The sequence below is a fragment of the Sus scrofa genome, chromosome 9 (genome assembly GCF_000003025.6).
Source record: "Sus scrofa isolate TJ Tabasco breed Duroc chromosome 9, Sscrofa11.1, whole genome shotgun sequence".
NCBI lineage: Eukaryota > Metazoa > Chordata > Mammalia > Artiodactyla > Suidae > Sus > Sus scrofa.
This window is the reverse complement of record NC_010451.4, coordinates 93,223,984-93,246,729: the sequence shown is the minus strand read 5'-3', so window position 1 is coordinate 93,246,729 and position 22,746 is coordinate 93,223,984. Positions and strand designations below refer to the sequence as shown.

Sequence of the window (22,746 nt, the reverse complement as noted above, 5' to 3'; positions counted from 1 at the left end):
TTTTTGCCCACGCTGCTTCTCCTGCATTAAAATGTGCAGTGACTTGTGTCATACAAAGAACACAAAGAACATTCAGATCTAAGTTAGGAGATAGGATTTTTTCCTCCTACTCTGAATAAAGTAGCCTTCTACCAAGTGTAACACAGGCCTTACAAAATGTGACCGAAGCCAGATTGCTAATACAGAATCACATATCTTCCATGCAGAAATGACTCACAATTTTTGTGGAAATTATTCAGTTCCAGCACATCTGGGTTTGGAGCTGTTTTTTGCTGCCTTTTATTTTTTTTATTATTATTATTTCTTTTGTCTTTTTAGGGCTACACCCACAGCACATAGAGGTTCCCAGGCCAGGGGTTGAATCAGATCTGTAGCTGCTGGCCTACACCACAGTCACAGCAACACTGAATCCAAGCCACGTCTGTGACCCACACCGCAGCCCATGGCAATGTCAGATCCTTAACCTACTGAGCGATGCCAGGGATCAAACCTGCAACCTCATGGCTCCCAGTCGGAGCCATTTCTGCTGCGCCATGATGGGAACTCCTGGTTTTTGCTTTTTTACTTTTGATGTGCTACACATGAGAATCCTTGCAACCACCTATGAAATTTTAAAATGCCAGGAAAGTTGGCCAAATATCAGTAGTCTGGTAGCTGTCACAAAACTAGCAAAGTTAATGTCAGTGTAATCAGTACAAATTTATCCTGCAGTTACAATCTAGCAAACAGCAAACCTTTAGGAGAAAATTAACTAAGGGCTCATCAGACAACAGGCAACTCACAGGCCTCAGGCCTTCCTCACTGTGGCTGTCAATCAAAGGTTGTCTTTCAAACAGTCTGAATAAGTGGGCTGCAGACAGCTTGGCTTTAGCATAGTCTGGAGCAAAGGAACTAGCGTGTCCTAGAGCCACGGCACCAAACACAATCGCTGAAAACACCCTAGACAGAAGCAGAGGAGTTTTTTAAATTAGCTTATATCATTAGCTCCAGGATGTTTCAAAGTCCAAAGACATACTGCTTACCAGTATGGATGTTTTTATTCCCTCAGTCATTCCCCCACCACCACCACCACCCACACACATTTCTACAGAATTCCCTGGAGGAGAGGCAGGGTTTCCTTTTCCTCTACTGCCTTTTGGCTTCCTTCAGGAGCTTCTCACTTCTTGAACTTCATGTAACTGTGTCTGTTTGGCATATGGAGTTTGCGGGTCAGGGATAGGATCCAAGGCGACCTACACACAGCAGATGTGTCAACAGCATTCATTTATTTATTTGCTTTTTTAAGGGCTGCACCTGCAGCATATGGAAGTTTCCAGGCTAGGGGTGGAGTCAAAGCTACAGCTGCCTGCCTACACCACAGCCAACAGCAATTCGGGATCCGAGCTACATCTGCGACCTACACCACAGCTCAGGGCAACGCTGGATCCTTAACCCAGTGAGCAAGGCCAGGGATTGAATCTGCATTCTCATGGATATTAGCTGGATTCATTTCCACTGTGCCACAATGGGAACTCCCAAGACCATATCCTTTTAACCCACTGTGCTAGCTTGGGAATGAACCTTCATCCTGGTGCTGCAGAGACACTGCTGATTTCTGTTGTGCCACAGTGAGAACTCTAATGTCATGTAACTTTGTAAAGTTTTCTCTCAGGACCGGCAGATAACTGAATCTGATTTGTGATCTCGGGTAATTCCACAAACTAGCTGTACATGCCATTTAGAGTGGAGAGAACTGAAGCCCCGAGTGCTTAAGGGACCTGATTGGTCCCAGACAAGAAATGAGGCTTCTTATTGACTCTACAGCTGGGACCTCCAGTCTGTGGTTTCTTCCACACTCCTGCTCAAACAATAATCATTGTTGCGGAGGTTAAACAATTATCAGGCAAAAAAAACTTCAGTGCAAATAGCTTTTCACTTACAAGTAGAATAACCATTGCTAAAACTCTGAAAAAGCAACTGAAATTCAGCTAAAGGTCTCGTCTCCAATTCTGTGCTCTTTAAAGAATGGATATGGATTCTAACTTACAGGAAGAATAGAGAGTCGGAGATCACATCTACACAAAGCTATTTACTTTTGGCACCAGAACTCCCCAGAAAGAAGAGGGGATAGGAAAATCTCTATTAACGATGGAGAACTTAAAACAGTATTTTCCCAAACTTAGATATTAAAATATGTTTTAAGTACATGGGGGTTGGGATGGTGTACGGCATGGCTCTTCTTTAAATACTTGACATGGTTGGTTATCAAAAATCCACATTTAGAAGAATAATGAAATTGTATCTAATCTCTTGGGATAAAACATGATGGGAGATAGAGACAAAGTCATATATACACACACATATATATATACATGGCTCACTGTGCTGTAGAGCAGAAATTGGCACAACATTGTAAATCAACTATAATTTTTAAAAAAAGAATGATTAACATAGCCAGCAATGCAACTTTAGTAGGAAAGATTTAACTTATCCAGAATTTAGCATTTTAATGGTAAAAATAAAACCATTTTTAAAAAAGGACCAATTTTCTTACTGGTATTTTCCTAGACAATACAAGTACTCCACATTGCCATTCTCAGCTGGGTATCTCCATTTGTCTCTCCAAAACCTTTCTGCTCTTCCATCTCCATTTTACACCATTCCCCTCTGTGCCTAAGAGGCTGACCTTTACAGTCTGCCTCTTAGGTCTTCTGGTCCTCTAGTTCCCGATGGGCCTTGGCAAGAAACAGCATAGCCAGGGAGAGGAGGGCTGAAGAAGTGGTCCATGATGTTTGTTTTGTTGGCCTCTTTCTTATTGGGTTATTGTGGCATCACTGTTCTTCCTGCAAAGACCACAGAGGGCCCCTGTGCTGGGTTCTGAAAATCTTTCCCTCCTCTCGCCCTTTAGGCTTAAGTAAGGTCTTAGTGATTCCTGGATGGGCAGTACTGATCTTTAACGCTCACAGACCCTGTGGCAAACTCTCCTTGGTTACCCCAGAAGCTGTGCCATTTGTTTCCTGCTGGGATCCTGACTGGTGCAAAGGTTATATATTCTTTATTCATGATTATTTTAATTTTGGAGGGAAACAAAAGAATAGCTCTTAAACACTTTCACTTTGTCTGTCTTGACCCTGTTTTTTTGTTTGTGTTTAAGTCGCTTGCTTCTGCTTTAAAAATCACCCCGTCAGAGTAGAAATATGCCAAGTGACTATACAAAGAATGGCTTCCTTTTGGCAAGACTAGACTGCGGCCTGAATGCATGTAGTATATTTTGAAATCCCATTAGCTGGCCTTGGAAACCAAGACAATAGGAAAGGCTAGGAAGCAAAAGTTGGCAGGGTCATCCCAGGTCTGGTTAGGGAAGAGCCTTTACCAGACTTCAGTCAAGCATTTCCCTCCCATCATCAAGGCAATTTGGTTGCAGATAGATAGTAAGCTAGTTAAACTCTGTATTGGTTCCATGGATGCTAGCAGTTTTCTAATTGTGATTTATCTCTGCATTGAGAATGTTTTCTATCCTCCTGACTGGACTTCTATATATTACTAAAATTCTGGCTTCTGATCAGTTTCATGACCTTGGTTAGTTTTGTCTACTCAGATAAACTGTCCTTGGAATACTGACAACATCAGAGTTCTATAGCTGGTTCATCTTTTCTACCTCTTTTCAAAACAAGTGAGTTTTGGAGCTCTCATTGTGGCTCAGCGGTAATGAGGACATGGGTTCCATCCCTGGCCTTGCTCAATGGGTTCAGGATCTGGCGTTGCCACAATCTGTGGCGTAGGTGTCAAATGCAGCTCAGGGTGGCCATGGCTATGGTGTAGGCCAATGGCTGCAGCTCCAATTCAACCCCTAGCCTGGGAACTTCCATATGCCATGGCTGCAGCCCTAAAAAGCAATAAACAAACAAACAATTCAATGAATAAAACAAGTGAGTTTGTTTACTCCAGACTTTTGCAAGGACCTATTGCAAATTTATGGACTAATCTCAGTATATTAAAAGGTACTTACAGAATAACATCTCTGAAGCGCATGTGTCCGTTCACAATGAGATAGGCACCAAATCGAAAACAACCGGCATAGGAAAAATACATAAACGCTTGTGAAATACTAAAAGTAATCCCATAGATGTGTGCCTTCCGCACAGAATTCCTGAAAAGCAGATTGGTTTATTTGTCACAATCTCTTTCTTAGTCTCTCTTAGCACTGTGTTGTACAAAGAGCACAGCTTCTAAATCAAGCCAACCTGTGTTTAAATTCTGCCCCTAGTGATAATCAGTTTAAGTGACTTCACCTCTCTACACATCAGTTTTCTGATGTGTTAAGATGGGGATAACTAGTGTGATAATGAATTGTTTTGAAATCGAAATAGACAAGGTAAACATCTAGCATAGTAGCCAGCTCATAGTGGTTGCTCAAATGATAGCTGCTGTTATTATTACATGTGATTATCTGGTAACTCAGATATTCAACCCTTATGATGTAAACATGATTGATGTGTCAAAATAAAGGATGTCCAAGTTAGGACTATAGTTTGAATTGCCTAAATGTGGATTGCTTTATCGTCTTTTCTTCTGTGGCTATAGTCTGTCACATCTTAAATTCAGAGAAGTAAGGTCACTGAGGTTTAATAAACACACCAGAAGTTCTTTCCAGAGCAAGACCCCACCAGCCCCAGCACAATTTCTTCTGCACCATTCCTAACAAGACCTCATGCTATCCTTTATTAGTTTGGCTACTTTATTTTTCTAAATCCTTCAGAAGAAAAAGAATTTACTTACTCTCAGGTTAGAAGGAAGGCATTTGGCAAGAGGGGAAATTCAAAATATGATGGATGTGGATAGTTGAACTTTTGTGCTATGAGCATGGTGTTACAAGACTTAATGTTACTGAACAATGTACAAATGCCGTGGACAGACATCTGTCAAATATCAAATGGACAGCAAAAGGTAGCTGCAAGTGGTATATCTAACTAAGAAAGTGTATACACTGAGAACTTCAACTATCCCTCTTCAAATGGAAGTGTTCAAAACTCTTATACTACAAAGTTGTGATTCAGGTTGTGCTCAAATATATTTATAAAATCGGCTTTGGCTGGAAGCAAGTAGTGAACAGATGCTGGGGGTTTGCTGAATTGCTTGGCTATAAACCAGTGGAATAGGCTATGCATCTTTGTTTTCTGAGTAGGATGGATCTGGTCTTCATCCAGAGAATAAAGGAAACACTTTAACCAAACAATAAGTTTCACCTTTGCATAATCCACTGAAAACAAAGGCTTGAGCAATCTCCTAAAAGAATATTTATCTTGAATCACCCAGTTGGGTTAATGTTGCCTGAGTCAATGAACAAATGCTTGCACAGCCCTCTGTACCTTTCAGCTCTTGGAGACCCAACCTTAATGTTTTTACAAGAGATGTAAAAATCCAATCCTATGGTCCAGTTGCATCAAAAAGCAACTTATTTTCAGTGAGATAATTATTGAAAAGAAAAGTCATCCTTAAAATCATACTGTTTGTAGCAGCGACAAAAATTAGAATCAATAAGTCGGCCTAGGAAAACACTAAATTCTTGGGGACAATCATATGCTCATTACCTGTAAGCGCCATACAATTTTGCAACATACATTGATTCAAATTTTCTCTCCTGGGTCAAGGACACAACTGTCCTAATATTTTCTATGGCCTCTGTTGCAATCTGTAATGTAGAACAGATCTTGATTAGAAGGGGGGCTTTTACTTCTGAGACAAACTATACACACACACACACACACACACACACACACACACACACCCCTTAGGGCTCTATCAAAAGAATCCCAAAGGTTATGTTGATGGGTTTCAAATTCCTTTCATTTGGAAAGCAAAGGCACAATGCATTCTTCAGGACAAGGTCTACAACAAAACCAGCAATCTTAAAAGCACCTCTGGTTGTGCTAAACATAGAGACTGAGCAGCATAGGGTAAGAATGGTGGTGTGGGCACAGGAAGCCCAGTTCCATTCCCAGTCCTTCCACTGGGCAGTTACTTGACTGGCTTTTGTAAAACCCCTTTGTGACTTTGCTTTCTTCATAGGGGAGGAGCCTAGAAGAGAGAATTTGGCTAAGTGATTTCTATGGGCCTCCTGGAGGTGCCAGTCACTTCCTCCCTAAAGCGAACTGCTTTTTAGAAAAAATATTTACCCACAATCAAGAACTTCCCAAATGTAAACATCATGACCTTGCCTACAACTCCTGATTATTAAGCCAGAGAAAGACACCTGACGACTCTAGGCCACTCTGATTCAGTTCCCTGGACTTGGAGGCAGCTGCGTGACCTGGGTGGGCCTGCAGATTTAAGGGTGAAGGTCACCAGGGTCTGTGTAGGAAGCTGGTCTGAATGTTCAGCGACTGAGACTTGGGGGCTTTAAATGAGGAGCCGCCTGGATGCCCTGCCTTTCTCTGGGTCTTAAGCAAAGCCCTTCTACCAAACCCACCTGCTGGGCCAGTTTTCTGACTCGACCACCAAGCCACCCTTGGCTAAAGTTACTCATCTGTAACTCAGCTACTTAGTCTAAATCAGAGTTCTGCCACTGAGTCAGCTAAACCACTGGGCAAGGAGTCTAAGATTTCCTTTTAGATTTTTGTCTTATCAGCTTAGAGACTTTTATCTCCGTGCTCAGCTTCTGTAACCAGAAGAAAGCCAGATATTTAATACCTTAGGCTGAAGTAACATAAGGTACGGTAATACTCTGTAGCTTTATCGTAATGGAAACATCTAACAGCAGTTATAGCCAGAACAGAGAATACCTCCTGGCCTTTACCCTGTGCCAGCTGTTACCTCCTTTAGCTGACAGATCTCCTTCAGCTTCACAACCACCCCAGAAGGTTCACGTTCATACTCTGTTTGCTCAGGTAAACAGATGAGGCACAGAGAGGGGACATGCCTGGCCTAAAGCTCAAGAGTTAAGAAGCAGGTGGCGAAGGTTCCGCATCAGGCTACCTGATGCCAAGTCCTTGTTCTTAATGCACTGTGCTCTTTTCCTTCCCTGGCTTTGTAATTTACACAAGGAGAAACTAGTTGTGGGGGCTTTCAAATCTCAATTTTTTGGCATGGAGTAAGTGCTGTGAGGGTTAATTCTGGTTTCTCATCTCAGTCATTAGGCCTGAGTCAAGAGAGTTACTATAGAGCCTCCCCTCACCTCTTCCCAGCCCAGCAACCAGCACCCTCACTACTAAGACTTTCTAGAACCATGACTAATCTGTACCCAGGTCAATGAGAAATCTTTTTTTTCTTGCCTTTCTTCTTTTGCTTTATTTGGGACCATACTCACAGCATATGGCAGTTCCCAGACTAGGGGTCGAATCAGAGCTGCAGATTCTGGCCTACACCACAGCCACACCAGATCTGAGCTGCATCTGTGAACTATGCAGCAGCTTGCAGCAACTGAGCAAGGCCAGGGATTGAACCTGCATCCTCACAGAAACAATGTTGGGTCCTTCACCCACTAAGCCACAACAGGAACTTTTTTTTTTAAGTGATGTGGTGGGATGGGGGGGGGGTGGGCGGCAGGGAGGAGGGCGGTTTCTAAGACCTTCTTTCTAACCCTCATTTTGAGTTAATCAAGAGTTGACCGAGTATACAAAACTGAATTGTAGTTGGAAATCTGAAATGTTAATTAGCAGCATTCAATCTCTCATTAAAAAAACAAAATAAAACCCTTATTAGGTTAGAGTAGCTATTGAAAGTATTTCAGACTGGTCAGTCTGGGTTATTCATTCTCTGATCCCTGGAACCAGAGAGCACTAGCTGAAAGGAGCTTGGGACATTATCATACGGTTTCTAATATTTTTTTTTTTTTGTCTTTTGTCTTTTGTTGTTGTTGTTGTTGCTATTTCTTGGGCCGCTCCCGAGGCATATGGAGGTTCCCAGGCTAGGGGTTGAATCAGAGCTGTAGCCACCGGCCTACGCCAGAGCCACAGCAACGCGGGATCCGAGCCACGTCTGCAACCTACACCACAGCTCACGGCAACGCCGGATCGTTAACCCACTGAGCAAGGGCAGGGACCGAACCCGCAACCTCATGGTTCCTAGTCGGATTCGTTAACCACTGCACCACGACGGGAACTCCTCTAATGTTCTAAGATTGCAAAGTGAGGACCAGAGAAGCTGAGGATCTTCTCCAGGATTGTACACTGAGCAGCCGCCAGGCCAAGACAGATGATCCAAGATGGTGTTTTGTTTGCCAAACTGCTCCAATCCAACGGCCCTACCCCTGCCCAAACTCTGGCAACTTTCATTGTCATTTGCCATTTTTAAAAGAATTAAGATTCTATTATCTTAACTCGATTCAAGATGATTTCTTTCATGTAACTAGTTTAAGACAAACTACCTATTGACAATTTCCCTTCTGAAATGAGAAAAGCAGCAGGGTTCAGGAAGAGAAAGGAAATGAACACTGCAGGGTGTTTTTTCAGTAGTGAGTTGTGTAAGAAATGACGAAAATGATGCCCTGAGGTTTACACAGCCAGCAGCCGAGGGAACCTGGCTGGGAACCACGCATTGTCTTGGAGACACAACTCTGACCCCAGGAGGGGATGCAGGGCATGTGTGAGAAGGCGGAATCCTCACGGAAAAAATGATAATACTAACACTGCAATGTACTGCACCTGACACCAGTTCAGACCAAAGAGGCAAGGTTTTCAGCGGATATAATTTGTTCGGTGGAAACATGCTTGACTGGAATCTACTCTCACCCTTCACATGCCACACAGGGGAGCAAGTCACCCACCCTCTGACCGCTTTCTTCCCCATGATGGAGAGATAGTCTCTGCCCCACCTCGCATAATTGTATTAAGACCAGATGCAGCAATGTTTGTGCAAGAAGTTTCTAAATGTCCGCACTGTAGAAACTATCACAATTTATAATCACTCTCTGCTTCACCTTCTAATGTTTCAATAAAGCATAATATTTACATGAATAAGGGTAAAACATGTCCTGGCTGAAATCTATGTTTAAACATCTAAATACATGTACGTGTAAATAAAATGTTTATAGGTTGATTTAGACACATTTAAACCCATATAAAGAGGCCATAGAGTAAAGAACTTTGAAAAAAAAAAGACCAAGATTTGAATCCCAGCCATGCTTATAATTTGCTTGATTCTCAGGCTCCACATTTGTAAAATGAGTGTAAGAGAAGTACCTGCCTCCTAGGACTATCATGAGGAAGAGTTGACGCATAAAAGTACTTAGAACAATAACTGGCACAAAGTAAGGCCCAAGTTAAGTGTGTGCCCAATAGCCAGTCTAGCTAGAAGCACAAATCAGAGCTTTACTGCCCTCTGGTGGCCTCCTTACTTCATTACAGAAATCACAGTCAAGGCCAAAACTGTCTCAAGTACTGGCAAATGTCCTTTTGAATGATTCACTTATAATTCTCTTTCTTAAAGACTGTTCACCCGTAAAATAGGGGTATCTTTTTCCCTAACAATTGCATCAGTATACAAAGTAAAAGGTAAAAATAAACTTTGAGAATTCAGAACATTTTGAAAACTACACATTAAGCACTTCCTACAAGCTAAAAGCTTTATATTAATTATCCTGTTTTCAGGTTCTAGACATTGAAACAGTAAAATATTTCATACACAGTGTTGATAATAAGTAGTTGTAGTGAGAACAAACAGTATCAAAACATGCATGTTGTATTACATTCAAAAAGGATAAGCAATGAGGTCCCAGTGTACAGCACAGGGAACTATATCCAGTCTCTTGGGATAGAACATGATAGAAGACAGTATGAGAAAAAGAATGCATAGGCATGTATAACTGGATCACTATGCTGTACAGCAGAAACTGACACAAAACGGTAAATCAACTATACATTTAAAAAAACTATTACACAACCTGAAAAAAACATGCATGTTGCCATCAATCGACTCGTCTACAAATCATAGCGATACCACCTGAAGCCTCGTTGGACCCACCTTTCCAGCAGTTTCCAGTTCTTTTTTATCTCTTTTGGCATTTCCAGCCAGCAATTTCATTTCCACAATTCCTGATACAGCAATAATTGGAACGACCAATAACAGCAAAAGGGTTAACTGCCAACCGTAGATAAACGATATGATAATACCAGTTCCAAGGTTGGCTGTATTCTGTGCAATTAAAGCCAACCTTGTCCCCGTGGCCTGCAAGAGCAAAAGAAGAGCTGTGTTTTGAGTTGCAAATCTATGAGCTGCAGCCTTGACTTCCTGGTCAGATTCACGAGAAAGGGTTTTGCGCCTGTGCTAACTTCTGCTCCCTTTCACTACAATAAACCCAAGACACCTGCCTAACTTGGGAGGCTCTGCAGGTTTTTCTGTGCTTTCAACTTGCTTTCCTCTCCTGCCCACATAACTTCAGCATTGCAGAACCAAGTCATCAGCTGCTCTGCTTTAGAGAGACGCTGTGGGGTGCACACACTTTTTCATGAAGGAAATGTTTAAAAAGGAAACTAACCCTGGACACTCTGGTCATTTTAAAGCTGTTGGCTTCAAACACGTAAGAGGGAGATTCATGAGCTCCAAAAGACCATCTGTTAGGAAAGGTACATACCCCAAGAGACCACCCCCATAAAGCATGCATAAAGCTGAAGTACTGTTTGCATCACACAGAAAGGAGGCTGTTGTAGGGACAGAAACCAGGGATTCAGTGGCCTTCCCTGGAGATGGTTACTGGTTCAGGGTTGGGCATGTGGCCCAAATTAGTCCAAATCAGATTTAAGGGAAGAGTGTTTGTTTGGTGATTAAGGTCCAGGTGTGCGCTTTCTTTTACTGGATGGGAAACAAGGAAGCTTGTAGCTCTGGTTGCTCCTGGTAGCCACTCTATGGCCATGAGGGAGCGAGCCTCAGGATGAAGCCAATCCTGAGGACAGAAGCCACTCAGAGCTAACAGTCAGAGGGCACATTCAGGACACCTGGGAGCCAATGAATCAATTAAGCCTGAAGTCTAACCTTCTCCTTTATTGCTTAGGTCAGTTTCAGTTTTCTGTTATTTGCAGCCGAAGACACTTAATGGCTGCAGCTATGCCATATGTTTATTCCAAACCATGTTCAAGAAAAATGGTAGCAGGAGTTCCCATTGTGGCACAGCAGAAATGAATTCAACTCGTATCCACGAGGATGAGGGTTCAATCAGTGGGTCAGGGATCCAGCATTGCCGTGAGCTGTGGGGTAGGTGGCAGATGTGGCTTAGATGCTGCATTGCTATGGCTGTGGTGCAGGCCAGCAGCTGTAGCTCCAATCCAACCCCTAGCCTGAAACTTCCATATGCTGCAGTTGCAGCCCTAAAAAACAAACAAACAAAAAAATGATAGCAAAGGGTGATATACGTACGCCTTGGACTTGGGAGGCATCCGTCGCAAGTCTTGTAGAAAGTGCACCAGTACTGTTGTTATGATCATCGAACCAGCTCATGTCCTATGGCACAAAAAACAAAACAAAACAAAACAAAACCCTTTAAATTAGTTCCAAAGTAAAGTAAGCAGAGAAAGTCAGATGAAACCTTCAGTGCTGAGGAGATGCCCACACTTACCTTGGGTGTTGGAGCTGAGGGGAGACCTCACATGCAGGGGGGAGCCCTGATCCTTGCCCTGAGCACTCACTTCCAAGCCCTTCAGTAACCAGGCCCCTCGCTGCTCTGCTGGGGTGGGGAGGGGAGCACGCTGATGGGGGCGGGGCTTAACCAGGCTGCACCGTGCTCCAGAGCCCCTTCGAGGAGGCTGTGGGTGCACGTTGGGGCCAGCACCCAATCCTCACAACTTGTACTATGGACACCTCCTCCCTGATGTGGTGTCTCTCACAGAGGGTGGTGGAGCTGTGCTGGACACGGCTCTTTCTCATAAATTCCAGGTGTGAGATCACAGCCCTGCTTTTTCACCCCATTTTTGTTTTGCTTTTGTTTTTGATTTTTTGAAACAAGGGTTAGAAGCGTCTTAGATGCGAGTTTAATTACAAGCTACTCATCCACGTTATAAAGTTATATAGAATGACTTTTCCTGCATAGCAATAGTTTAAAAGACACTGAAAAAAGGTTTGCAAACTTGGACTTGCCCAAAATATGATACCTGCTCCGCACCCTTTTGTGAGCAGGAATGTCACCAATTCCTGTCAACTGGATGCATAACAGTCTGGCCCTCTCTTAAGCCTTCTCTATAAAAACAGAAAATTCCTGTTTGCACATTTTGCCACATGCTCTGCACTAGGCTGTGACCTCCCCAAGAGGGCAGATAATGCTTTTTATAGTTCCCACTATCAGCACATGCTCTGGTGAATTAACAAGTGAGTTAATGTGAAAGCAGAACTCAATAACCAACATTTGGTCAAACCTTCAGTTAGTATGGTCAACTCTAAGACAAGAATACTGCCAACCGCCCTTTCCTTTGTCTAAAGGCATCTTGGAGTCTCAAATGACTCACCAGGTTCCACACAGAATCTAGAGAAGAGATACAGGCCCTTGAAAGGACAGTATGTGGAGAGAGAGAGTTGCAAAATAAACCCCAAAGCTACCTAAGTTAAACCTAATCCCATAAAAACCCTGATGTGTCTGCAGATGCTAAAGGACCAGGACAACTTGCAGGGCCTTGACCAGTCCTCATCTGAACACCCGAGACGCACAACATGAACAGCAGGACACCAATAAGAACAGGAAGAGGCTTGAAAGGAAAGAACTTCTCCTGTGCACACACTTACCTGTCTCAGCATCGCTTTAAAAGCCATGGACCGAAGCCTTGTGGTGAGGATCTCGCCAGCCTTCCCAAATGTGAAGCCCTGGGGGAGAAGAGAAGCTTTTGTTTCTTTTGATCATCATGAGCATTCTGACACAAGTGGGTGTATTCACACGGATGTCTATATTACTTAGGTATGAATCCTCTATTCAAAGTCTATGACCAAATACGAATTCAAAGTCCCAACTGAAAATGCGTGTACTGCTTAATCTGTAGTCTGCAATAGAATGGGAAGAACCCTTGCAAGTGTCTCGTTCAGGCATCCAAACCATTCTAAATAGGCTTCCTCTTTCAAACTCTCAAGGACAACATCTCAGTGAGAATAATATGATACTTAATTACAACTTGCATTGTGTTGCTAATACTTTAAGCAAAACAGTCTCAAATGGAAGTAACAACATTCTCTGCAGGAAGGTCCTAGGCTCCCACAGCGAAGAGGGAGGGAGGATGTCCGTCGTACCAAGCTCCAATGACCAATGAGCTTGCTTTCCCGTCACAGCTCCACCTGTACTCGGATTAGGAAACCACTAAGCTACTCTTCCTCCCTCGGCATCCTTGCCAGATACTTTGCCTGTTTCGAATTATACCATGTTCAAACTGGAGAGCAGCCCAGATGTGCACAGCTAGGCTTGCTTCTGGGGCATCTGGGATGGGGTGGGGGAGCCTCCAGCCACACTGAGTGTTGGTGTAGACATGTGAGGTGCTCTCTGAGGATGATACAACCAAGGTCTTCACTCAGCCAGGAGGATCAGTGGCCAGTGCCCAGGGTGAGTCTGCCCCCGGGGTCCAGGCCTAGATGGCCCTGGTCTCTCCCTGCCTTCAATGGCAGATCGCTCAGGCCCGAGAGGGCACCACAGTTCTACCCATCAGCCTGTGTTCATGTGGCACATGTGTGTAACAAACTCCACTCCCTTACACACTAGGGCTTGTGGTTGGATTGGATCTTTGAGTTGTTACCAGCAAGGCAATGAATTCTCAAATAAAAAGTGTGGCTTCCTTTTACCACTGGCTCAACAGTGATAAAGGAGAAGCATGCTGGGCATGATCAATAAATTTCATTTCGTGGACTTAATGGATTGCACTGGAAAGGCCTGTGTGGTGCTCACTGAGTTAAAGAAACAAAGGAAATTTGGTAAAAATCAGGGAGACAAGTACAATCACAGCAAGGCTTACTAGTCCATTTTGGCCAGGTCTGCAATGTCTAAATGCAATATAATGTGCATTTTTCAAATAGTTCTTTAATTAAGGAAGGAAAAAATCAGAGAAGTTACTTGGTATTATGTGAGAAGTAACAAAAAGAGAATGCCATGGTACCAGTTTTCTTCCCAGTGTATAACTAGTTGAGTTTAATTTATATTGTCCTGTGAATTCAAGTGTTTTCTTCCTTGGTAATCAATGTTGCTGTACAGCAAGGTGACTCAGTTGTGTGTGTGTGTGTGTGTGTATATACACCTTTTCAGCCTTTAACATGATATAATTTAGCATACAGGGAAGTCACAATTCCTCCTGTTGAGGGTGCTGCCCTCCATGAGTGCCTTGTGCTAATTGTGTCTACAATTCATTTCAGTCTATGATTTGGAAGTTCTAGGTTCCAAAAGCTAAGGTTTTGGTCACCTGTTTCTTGATTGGGTTTTGAGTAGTTGATAATCTATATTAACAGGAAATTAATAAAATCTAATTAATAGATACATCTATACTTTCTAACTGAATATAGACATGATGAAAAGATCAAATCATAGGTACCTACCTGAAGGAAGAAAGTAAAGAAAGAAATAATTCCCAGACCTAAGAAAAGCAATGAGAACATGTTGCACTTCTGCTGCTTCACTTCATCATCCCCTGGTCCAAAAACCTATAAAAGAACATTTAAAATGCCCACTTGGATTACATGAGCCTTGCTTATTCTTCCCATAAATGGCTTGAGCATCACATTTTTAATAATTTTTTTTATTGAATTACAGTTGATTTACAATGTTGTGTTAATTTTTGCTGTACCACAAAGTGACTCAGTTAAAATGTTCTCTTCCATTGTGGTTTATCACAGGATATTGAATATCATTCCCTATACTACACAGTTAGGCCTTGTTGTTTATCAATTCTATATATAATAGTTTGAGGTAGGGGGTAGATGGACCCCTGGGCTGAGAAGAGCTGGGACTTGTTAGCCTGAGTAAATTAGGCCTTGCTTCATTTCGACACTTCAAGGATAAAGTTAATGGCAGGAGCTGAGCTCTGCTGGAGTAAAAAGGTAAGATGACTAAATCAGTCACTCTTGAGGTCAAGGAGATCTCCCTGACTACCCAAGTGCAGAGAGACGCCTCAGGGTCAAAAAGGAGTAGGGGTGGACACCACACCATAATAAGTTCTGCTAACCTTCTCATAAGCCCTTGCTCTAGAATCCATCTTGCCCAAAAGATGCTCAAATTGTATTGGGTCTGATGAGGTGTGGGAAATAATACAAGATGTTTGGCCAAAGGAAAACAAAGACCCAGAAGAACTACCCTATATATGTGATTTAAATCACCTCTCTGGTGCATTCCTCATTCAGGAGGACACCCACACCCACACTTCTCCAAGTGTATTACTGCCTTGCTTCTGTCTTAAATAAACTGCTTCTCCAAGTGCTCTCCCACATGAGCTTCTAATAATAAACTTTGTACCTCTTTTTACAGCTTTTGCCTTCTTGGAACATTCTTGTTTTCAATGGGGGCATGAATCAGGGCAACTTTGCTTTTAGCCTCTAGCCCCTAGTCTAGCAGCTGGGATTCCTGGTTTTCACCCAGGCTGCCCAGGTTCAATTCCTGAGCAGTGAATTAAGATTTCACTTTAAGCCATCACTCACTGCTGTCTCTGCAATGTCAAGTTTGCATCTGCTAACCCCAAACTTCCAATCCAGCCCTCCTCCACACCCCCTGTCTCCCCTGGTCTGGAGCATCACATTTTAAAAACTACATTTTGAGGGTGAGGTCAAGATGGCAGAGGAGTAAGATATGGTGCTCAAGGTCTCTCATAAACAAATTAAAAAAAAAAACTACATGTAGAATGATGGCACAGGACATCTACTGAACACTGGTGGAAGACCTTAAACCTCCTAAAGAGGCAAGAAACCCTCCACATAACTGGGTAGAACAAAAGGAAAAAAAAAAGAGAGCAGAGAAAAAAAAAAAAAAAAGGAATCAGGATGGGTCCAGCACTTCTGAGAGGGAGCAGTCAAGGAGAAGAGGCACTCACACTCTGGGAGGCCACAGTCCCAGAGGGAGAAACTCAAAGCCTCAGAGAAAAGCACAGCACCCAGACTGAGGAGGTAAAGCAGGAAGGGAGCTCCACAGACCATTGATGCCACCACCCTCAGACATCACAACCTGAGCCACAGCCAAAGGAATGCTGGAAGAGGTCTGGACCCACAGGAGAAGCAAGGTGGCATTGTTGGGGACGGTAAGGAGATGAGGGGCGAGACCACCATAGGACTATCTTTCTCTGTACATGCACGGGCTCTCAGGTGGCAAGGTACCTCTTGTACAGGTTATGACTGGCAGGGTGCCTCCTGTGCAAGCTGAAGTTGGCAGCAGCAAACCCCCTCAGGCATCTCAGACTCAGAGGTGGCCATGGCCCACCACCACTAGCGGTCTGGGAACAGGCACCTCCTATGGCCCCAGTCACCTCTGGGGTTGCTGTGAAGGAGGGCACTGCAACTTAGAGCCACCCGTTGGCCTCACTATCAAAGGCTCTGGGCACTGCCTATACTTCCCTGAGGGTCATTTCCACTTCCCTGCAACCAGGAGCAGCCTGTGCCAACTCCCCACAGGTCCTCGCCACTGCAGGGCCCAGTAACCAGGCACTGACTACTGGCCCTGCCTATTACCTCCATTTTTCTGGAAGCATGCACTGGCCTCACAACAGCACATCCCCTATCAAGGGGATAACAGCCTGCACACACTGAGGAAAGAAACAACAAGCATCCGAACCAAAAGCAGACACCATACCAAAATAAGAAAAAAAAAAAGTAAGCCCTCACAAACTAAAGGGGTGCTATCACATATAAATAGCCCTCCAAGACTACAATAGTTGGTTTCCCTAAACTCATAGAATAAGAAAAATATAAGCAAAATGAAGAAAGTCAGGAACCATCCCAGTTTAAAGAATAGGAGCATTCCCCTGAAGGAGCAAACAATGAAACAGGCCTCTGCAGTCTAACAGACACCAAGTTCAAAAAGAAGATAGTGAAAATATTGAAGGAATTAGGAAGGATATGAACAGTAATGCAGATTACTTTAGAAAGGAACTACAAAATATAAGGACGAACCAAGAAAAATTATAAAATTCATTTGTAGAGCTGCAAGCTGACTTAAAGGCACTGAAGAGTGGAATGAATAATGCAGAGGAACTAATAAGCAACTTGGAAGATAGAATATTGGAAATCACTCAGTCAGGACAGCAGACAGAAAACCAAATAAAAAAAGTGAAAGCAATATTAAGACATCTATGGGATAATATAAAGTGGGCCAATCTATGCGTAACAAGGTTCCAGAAAGTAAAGAAAAAGAAAAGGGGATTGAAAATATATTTGAAGAAATTATGTCTGAAAATTTTCCAAATATAAAAGAAACAGATATCAAGAAACAGGAAGCATAAAAGGCCCCAAACAAGTTGAACCCAAACACACATACACCAAGACATATTACACTAAAAGTGGCAAAAAATAAAGATGAAGAGAGGATTCAAAAGGCAGCAAGAGAAAAACAGTTAATTACGTGGAAAACCTCATAAGGCTATCTGCTGATTTCTCTCCAGAAACACTACAGGCCAGAAGAGAGTGGCAAAATATATTCAAAGTTCTAAAAGGGAAAAACTTGCAGGCTAGAGTACTCTACCCAGCAATATTATCATTTAAAATAGAAGAAATAAAGAATTTCTACAACAAACAAAAACTAAAAGAATACAGCAATACTAAACCCATTCTACAAGAAATATGAAAGGTCTCCTCTAAATAGGAAAGAAGTAAGAAAATATAAGATGGAGGAAATCACAACTGGAAAGTTATCACTTAAATAAGCCAGTACACAGATCTTAAAGAAAAAAAAAAACCTATTTGTAATATCAATGACAACCACAAAGAACAGCAAAGGGATAAACACAAAGATGTAAAAAAGGACATCAAAATCATAAAACATAGGGAAGGAGAGTAAGAAAATATGGATTCTTTTTTTAGACTGTTTTTGAGCATATATGACTATCAGGATAAAACATGCAAATATAGGATGGGGTTAACATACTGAAAAACAGGGCAACCACAAATCAAAACCAAAAAATGCATTCACAGAAACTACAAAGAAGAGGACACAAGCCTAAAGTAAAAGGAAATCATCCAACCAAAAAAAGAAAGGAACAAAGGAGAAACATAATTGACTAGAAAAGAAGGTTTAAAATGGCAATAAATACATATTATCAATAATTACCTTATATGTCAATGGACTGAATGCTCCAATCAAAAGACACAGAGTGGCAGACTGGATCAAGGAACAAAAGGCTACAGTATGTTGCCTATAGGAGACTAACCTTAGGGCAAAGGGCACATATAAATTCAAAGTGAGTGGATGGAAAAAGGTATTTCATGTGAATGGAAATTACAGGAAAGCAAGATTTGCATATCAGACAAAATAGAAGGTCATAAAACAAAGGTCATAGGGAGTTCCCCTTGTGGCTTGGTGGTAATGAACCCAACTAGTATCTATGAGGAGACGGGTTCAACTCCTGCTCTCGCTCAGTGGGTTAAGGATCCAGTGTTGCTGTGAGCTGTGGTGTACATCACAGGTGTGGCTCAGATCTGGCATTGCTGTGGTTGTGGTATAGGCTGGCAGCTATAGCTCCTATTCTACCCCTAGCCTGGGAACTTCTATATACTGCAGGTGTGGCCCTAAGAAGAAAAAAAAAAGATAAAACAAAAGCAATAAAGAGAGACAAAGAAGGATACTATTTAATGATAAAAGGACCAATTCAAAAAGAGGATATGATACTTGTCAACATATATGATCTTAATATAGGAATAGCTAAATACATACAACAAATACCAACAGACATAAAAGGAGAAATTGATGGGAATACAGTAATAGTAGGAGATTTTAACACTGCACTCACATCAATGGACAGATCCTCTAGACCGAAAATCAGTAAGGCAACAGAGATGTGAAATAACACAATAGGACAATTAAACTAAATTGATATTTTCAGGACATTACATCCAAAAAACATATACATTCTTTTCAAGTGCATATGGAACATTCTCAAGGACTGACTACATACTAGGGCACAAAACTCACCTCAACAAATTTAGGAGTATAGAAATTATTTACAGCATCTTCTCTGATCACAATAGCATGAAACTAGAAGTCAACCAGAGGAAAAGAAATAAGAAAAAACTAACTACATGGAGACTAAACAACATGCTATTAAAAAGAAAAAAAAAAGGCCAATGATGAAATCAAAAAGAAATACCTAGAGACAAATGACAATGAAAACACAACCATACAGAATCTGTATGAGATGCCACAAAAGCAGTTATTAGAGAAAAGTTCATAGCAATACAGGCCTTCCTCAAAAAAGAAGAAAAATCTCAAATTGACAACTTAACCCACCATCTAAATGAATTAGAAGAAGAACAAACAAAACCTAAAGTCAGCAGAAGGAAGGACATCATAAAGATCAGAGAGGAAATCAATAAAATACAGACAAAAAAACAACAGAAAAAAATTCGTAAAACCAAGAGCTGGTTCTCTGAAAGGGTAAATAAAATTGACAACCCCCTGGTCAGACTCACCCAGAAGACAGAGAGAACCCAAATAAACAAAATAAGAAATGAAAAAGGAGAAATCTCAGAGTTCCCATTGTGGTGCAGTGGTTAAAGAACCTGACTAGGAATCATGAGGTTGTAGGGCTCGATCCCTGGCCTTGCTCAGTGGGTTAAGGATCTGGCATTGCCATGAGCTGTGGTGTAGGTTGCAGACTTGGCTTAGATCCTGCGTTGCTGTGGCTCTGGCGTAGGCTGGTGGCTACAGCTCCAATTAGACGCCTAGCCTGGGAACCTCCATATGCCACAGGAGGCAGTCCTAGAAAAGGCACAAAGACAAAAACAAAACAAAAACAAACAAAAAAGAGAAATCTCAATGGATACTGCAGAAGTACAAAAAACCATACGAGAATACTATGAACAATTACATGCCAATAAATTTGACAACCTAAAAGAAATGGGGACTTCCTCCTGTGGTGCAACAGGATTGGTGGCTTCTTGGGAATGCAGGGATGCAAGTTTGATCCCTGGCCAATAGATTAGGGACTAGGGACCCAATGTTGCAGTAGCTCCAGGTTAGGTCACAACTGTGGCTCAGATCTGATTATTGGCCTGGGACTCCACCTAACAAGGGGCACCCAAAAAATAAATAAGTAAAAAGTTTCAAATAAAAGAAATGGACAACTTTCTAGATATATGCAACCCACCAAAACTGAATCAAGAAGAAAAAGATCATTTAGGAGTTCCTTCCTGTTGCGGCTCAGTGGTTGACAAACCTGACTAGTATCCATGAGGATGCAGGTTCAATCCCTGGCCTCACTCAGTGGGTTAAGGATCTGGCATTGCCATGAGCTCTGGTGTAGGTCTAGACACAGCTCTGATCCAGGACTGCTGTGGCTATGGTGAAGGCTGGCAGCTATAGCTCCAATTTAACCCCTAGCCTGGGAACCTCCATATGCCACAGGTGCAACCCTAAAAAGAAAAAAGATCAAAAAGTAAGAAATAGATCTTTTGAACAGACACATCAGTAGAAATGAAATGGAATATGTAATAAAAACACTCCCTACAAACAAAAGTCCAGGACCAGATTGCTTCACAGGTGAATTCTACCAAACATACAAAGAACTTATACCCATCCTTCTTATGCTTTTCCAAAAGGTTGAAGAGGGAACATTAGCAAAGACATTCTATGAAGCCATCATCACCCGAATAGCAAAATCAGACAAAGATAGTACCAGAAAAGAATATTATAGGCCAATATCTTTAATGAACATAGACATAAAAATTATCAACACAATTTTAGCAAACTGAATGCAACAACACATAAAAAAGATCATACACCACAACCAAGTGGGTTTCATCCCAAGTTCACAAGGATGGTTCAACATATGCAAATCAACCAATGTCATACACTACAATTACAAAAAAAAAAGTCAAAAACCACATGATCATCTCAATAGATGCAGAGAAAGCATTTGACAAAGTCCAACATCCATTCATGATAAAAACTCTTACCAAAGTGGGTATAGAGGGACCATACCTTAACATAATAAGAGCCATTTAATTTAATTTAATTATATTAATTATATTAATTATATTTAATTTAATTATAATAAAAGCCAATGTAATACTCAAAGGAGAAAAGCTGAAACCTTCCCACTAAGACCTGGAATAAGACAATGCCCAGTCTCACCATTTTTATTCAACATAGTATTAGAAGTCCTAGCCACAGCAATCAGACAAATGAAAGAAATAAAAGGTATCCTCAGAGTTCCCATCATGGCTCAGCAGTTAACGAATCCGACTAGGAACCATGAGGTTGCAGGTTTGATCCCTGGCCTTGCTCAGTGGGTTAAGGATCTGGCGTTGCCGTGAGCTGTGGTGTAGACTGCAGATGCAGCTCGGATCCTGTGTTGCTGTGGCTCTGGCATAGGCCGGTGTCTACAGCTCTGATTTGACCTCTAGCCTGGAACCTCCATATGCCATGGGAGTGGCCCAAGAAATGGTGAAAAGACAAAAACAAAAAAAAAACCAAAAAAGTATCCAAATTGGAAGAGAAGAGGTAAAATTGTCACTCTATGCAGATAATATGGTACTATATATACAAAACCCTAAGGACTGCACCCAAAAACTACTCAAACTGATCAATGAATTCAGCAAAGTAGCAGGATACTAGATTAACATTCAGAAGCTGGTCGCATTTCTGCATATTAACAATTAAATATTACAAAAGGAATATAAAAATATAATATCTTTTAAAATCACACCACAAAAAATTAAATACCTAGGAATAAACCTGACCAAGAAGGTGAAAAGACTTATATGCTGAGAACTATAAAACATTAATCAAGGAAATTAAAGAGGATTCAAAGAAATGGAAAGATATTCCATGATCCTGGGTTGGAAAAATTAATATTGTAGAAATGGCCATACTACTCAAAGCAATCTACAGATTGAATGCGATCCCTATCAAATTACCCATGACATGTTTCACAGAGCTAGAACAATCCAAAAATTTATAGGGAACCATAAAAGACCCAGAATTGCCAAACCAATCCTGAGGAACAAAAACCAAACAGGAGGCATAACTCTCCCAGATTTCAGACAATACTACAAAGCTACAGTAATCAATACAGTGTAGTACTGGTATAAAAACAGAGATACAGACCTATGGAACATATTAGAAAGCTCAGAAATAAACAGAGACGCCTATGGTCAATTAGTCTTTGACAATGGAAGAAAGAATATAAAATGGGAAAAAGAAAGTCTCTTCAACAAGTGGTGCTGGCAAAACTGGACAGCTGCATGTAAATCAGTGAAACTAGAACACACCCTCACACCATGCACAAAAATAAACTCAAAATGGCTTCAAGACTTAATCTTAAGGCAAGATACCATAAAACTCCTAGAAGAGAACATAGGCAAAATACTCTGACATCAACCTTATGAATGTTTTCTTAGGTCAGTATCCCAGGGTAACAGAAAAAAAACAAACAAAAATAAAACCAATACGATCTAATCAAGATTATAAGCTTTTGCATAGCAAAGGCAACCATAAAAAAAAGACAACCTACAGAATGGGGTAAATAGTTCCAAAGATGCAACCGACAAGAGCTTAATCTCCAAAATATACAAAAAACTCATAAAACTCAAAAGTAAACAAACAACCCAATTGAACAACGGGCAGAAGATCTAAACAGACATTTCTCCAAAGGAGACATAGGGATGGCCAGAAGGCACATG

The 22,746-nt window shown here is 41.6% G+C and overlaps 1 protein-coding gene across 15 annotated transcripts in view; it reads right to left on the bottom strand.

The window, feature by feature from the left end:
* The window catches only part of ABCB4 (ATP binding cassette subfamily B member 4), a 90,754-nt gene that overhangs the window by 15,395 nt on the left and 52,613 nt on the right, over positions 1–22,746 (bottom strand). For 14 of the 15 annotated variants that reach the window (XM_013989596.2, XM_021063454.1, XM_005656694.3 and 11 more), the window contains 7 exons: positions 14,467–14,571; positions 12,685–12,762; positions 11,329–11,412; positions 9,940–10,143; positions 5,571–5,671; positions 3,989–4,129; positions 783–939 (listed from right to left, as the gene is read on the bottom strand). In XM_013989596.2, the coding sequence (XP_013845050.1) occupies positions 783–939; positions 3,989–4,129; positions 5,571–5,671; positions 9,940–10,143; positions 11,329–11,412; positions 12,685–12,762; positions 14,467–14,571 (870 nt within the window). The remainder of the gene's footprint in view (positions 1–782; positions 940–3,988; positions 4,130–5,570; positions 5,672–9,939; positions 10,144–11,328; positions 11,413–12,684; positions 12,763–14,466; positions 14,572–22,746) is intronic. The other variant, XR_002335872.1, reaches the window with a different exon arrangement.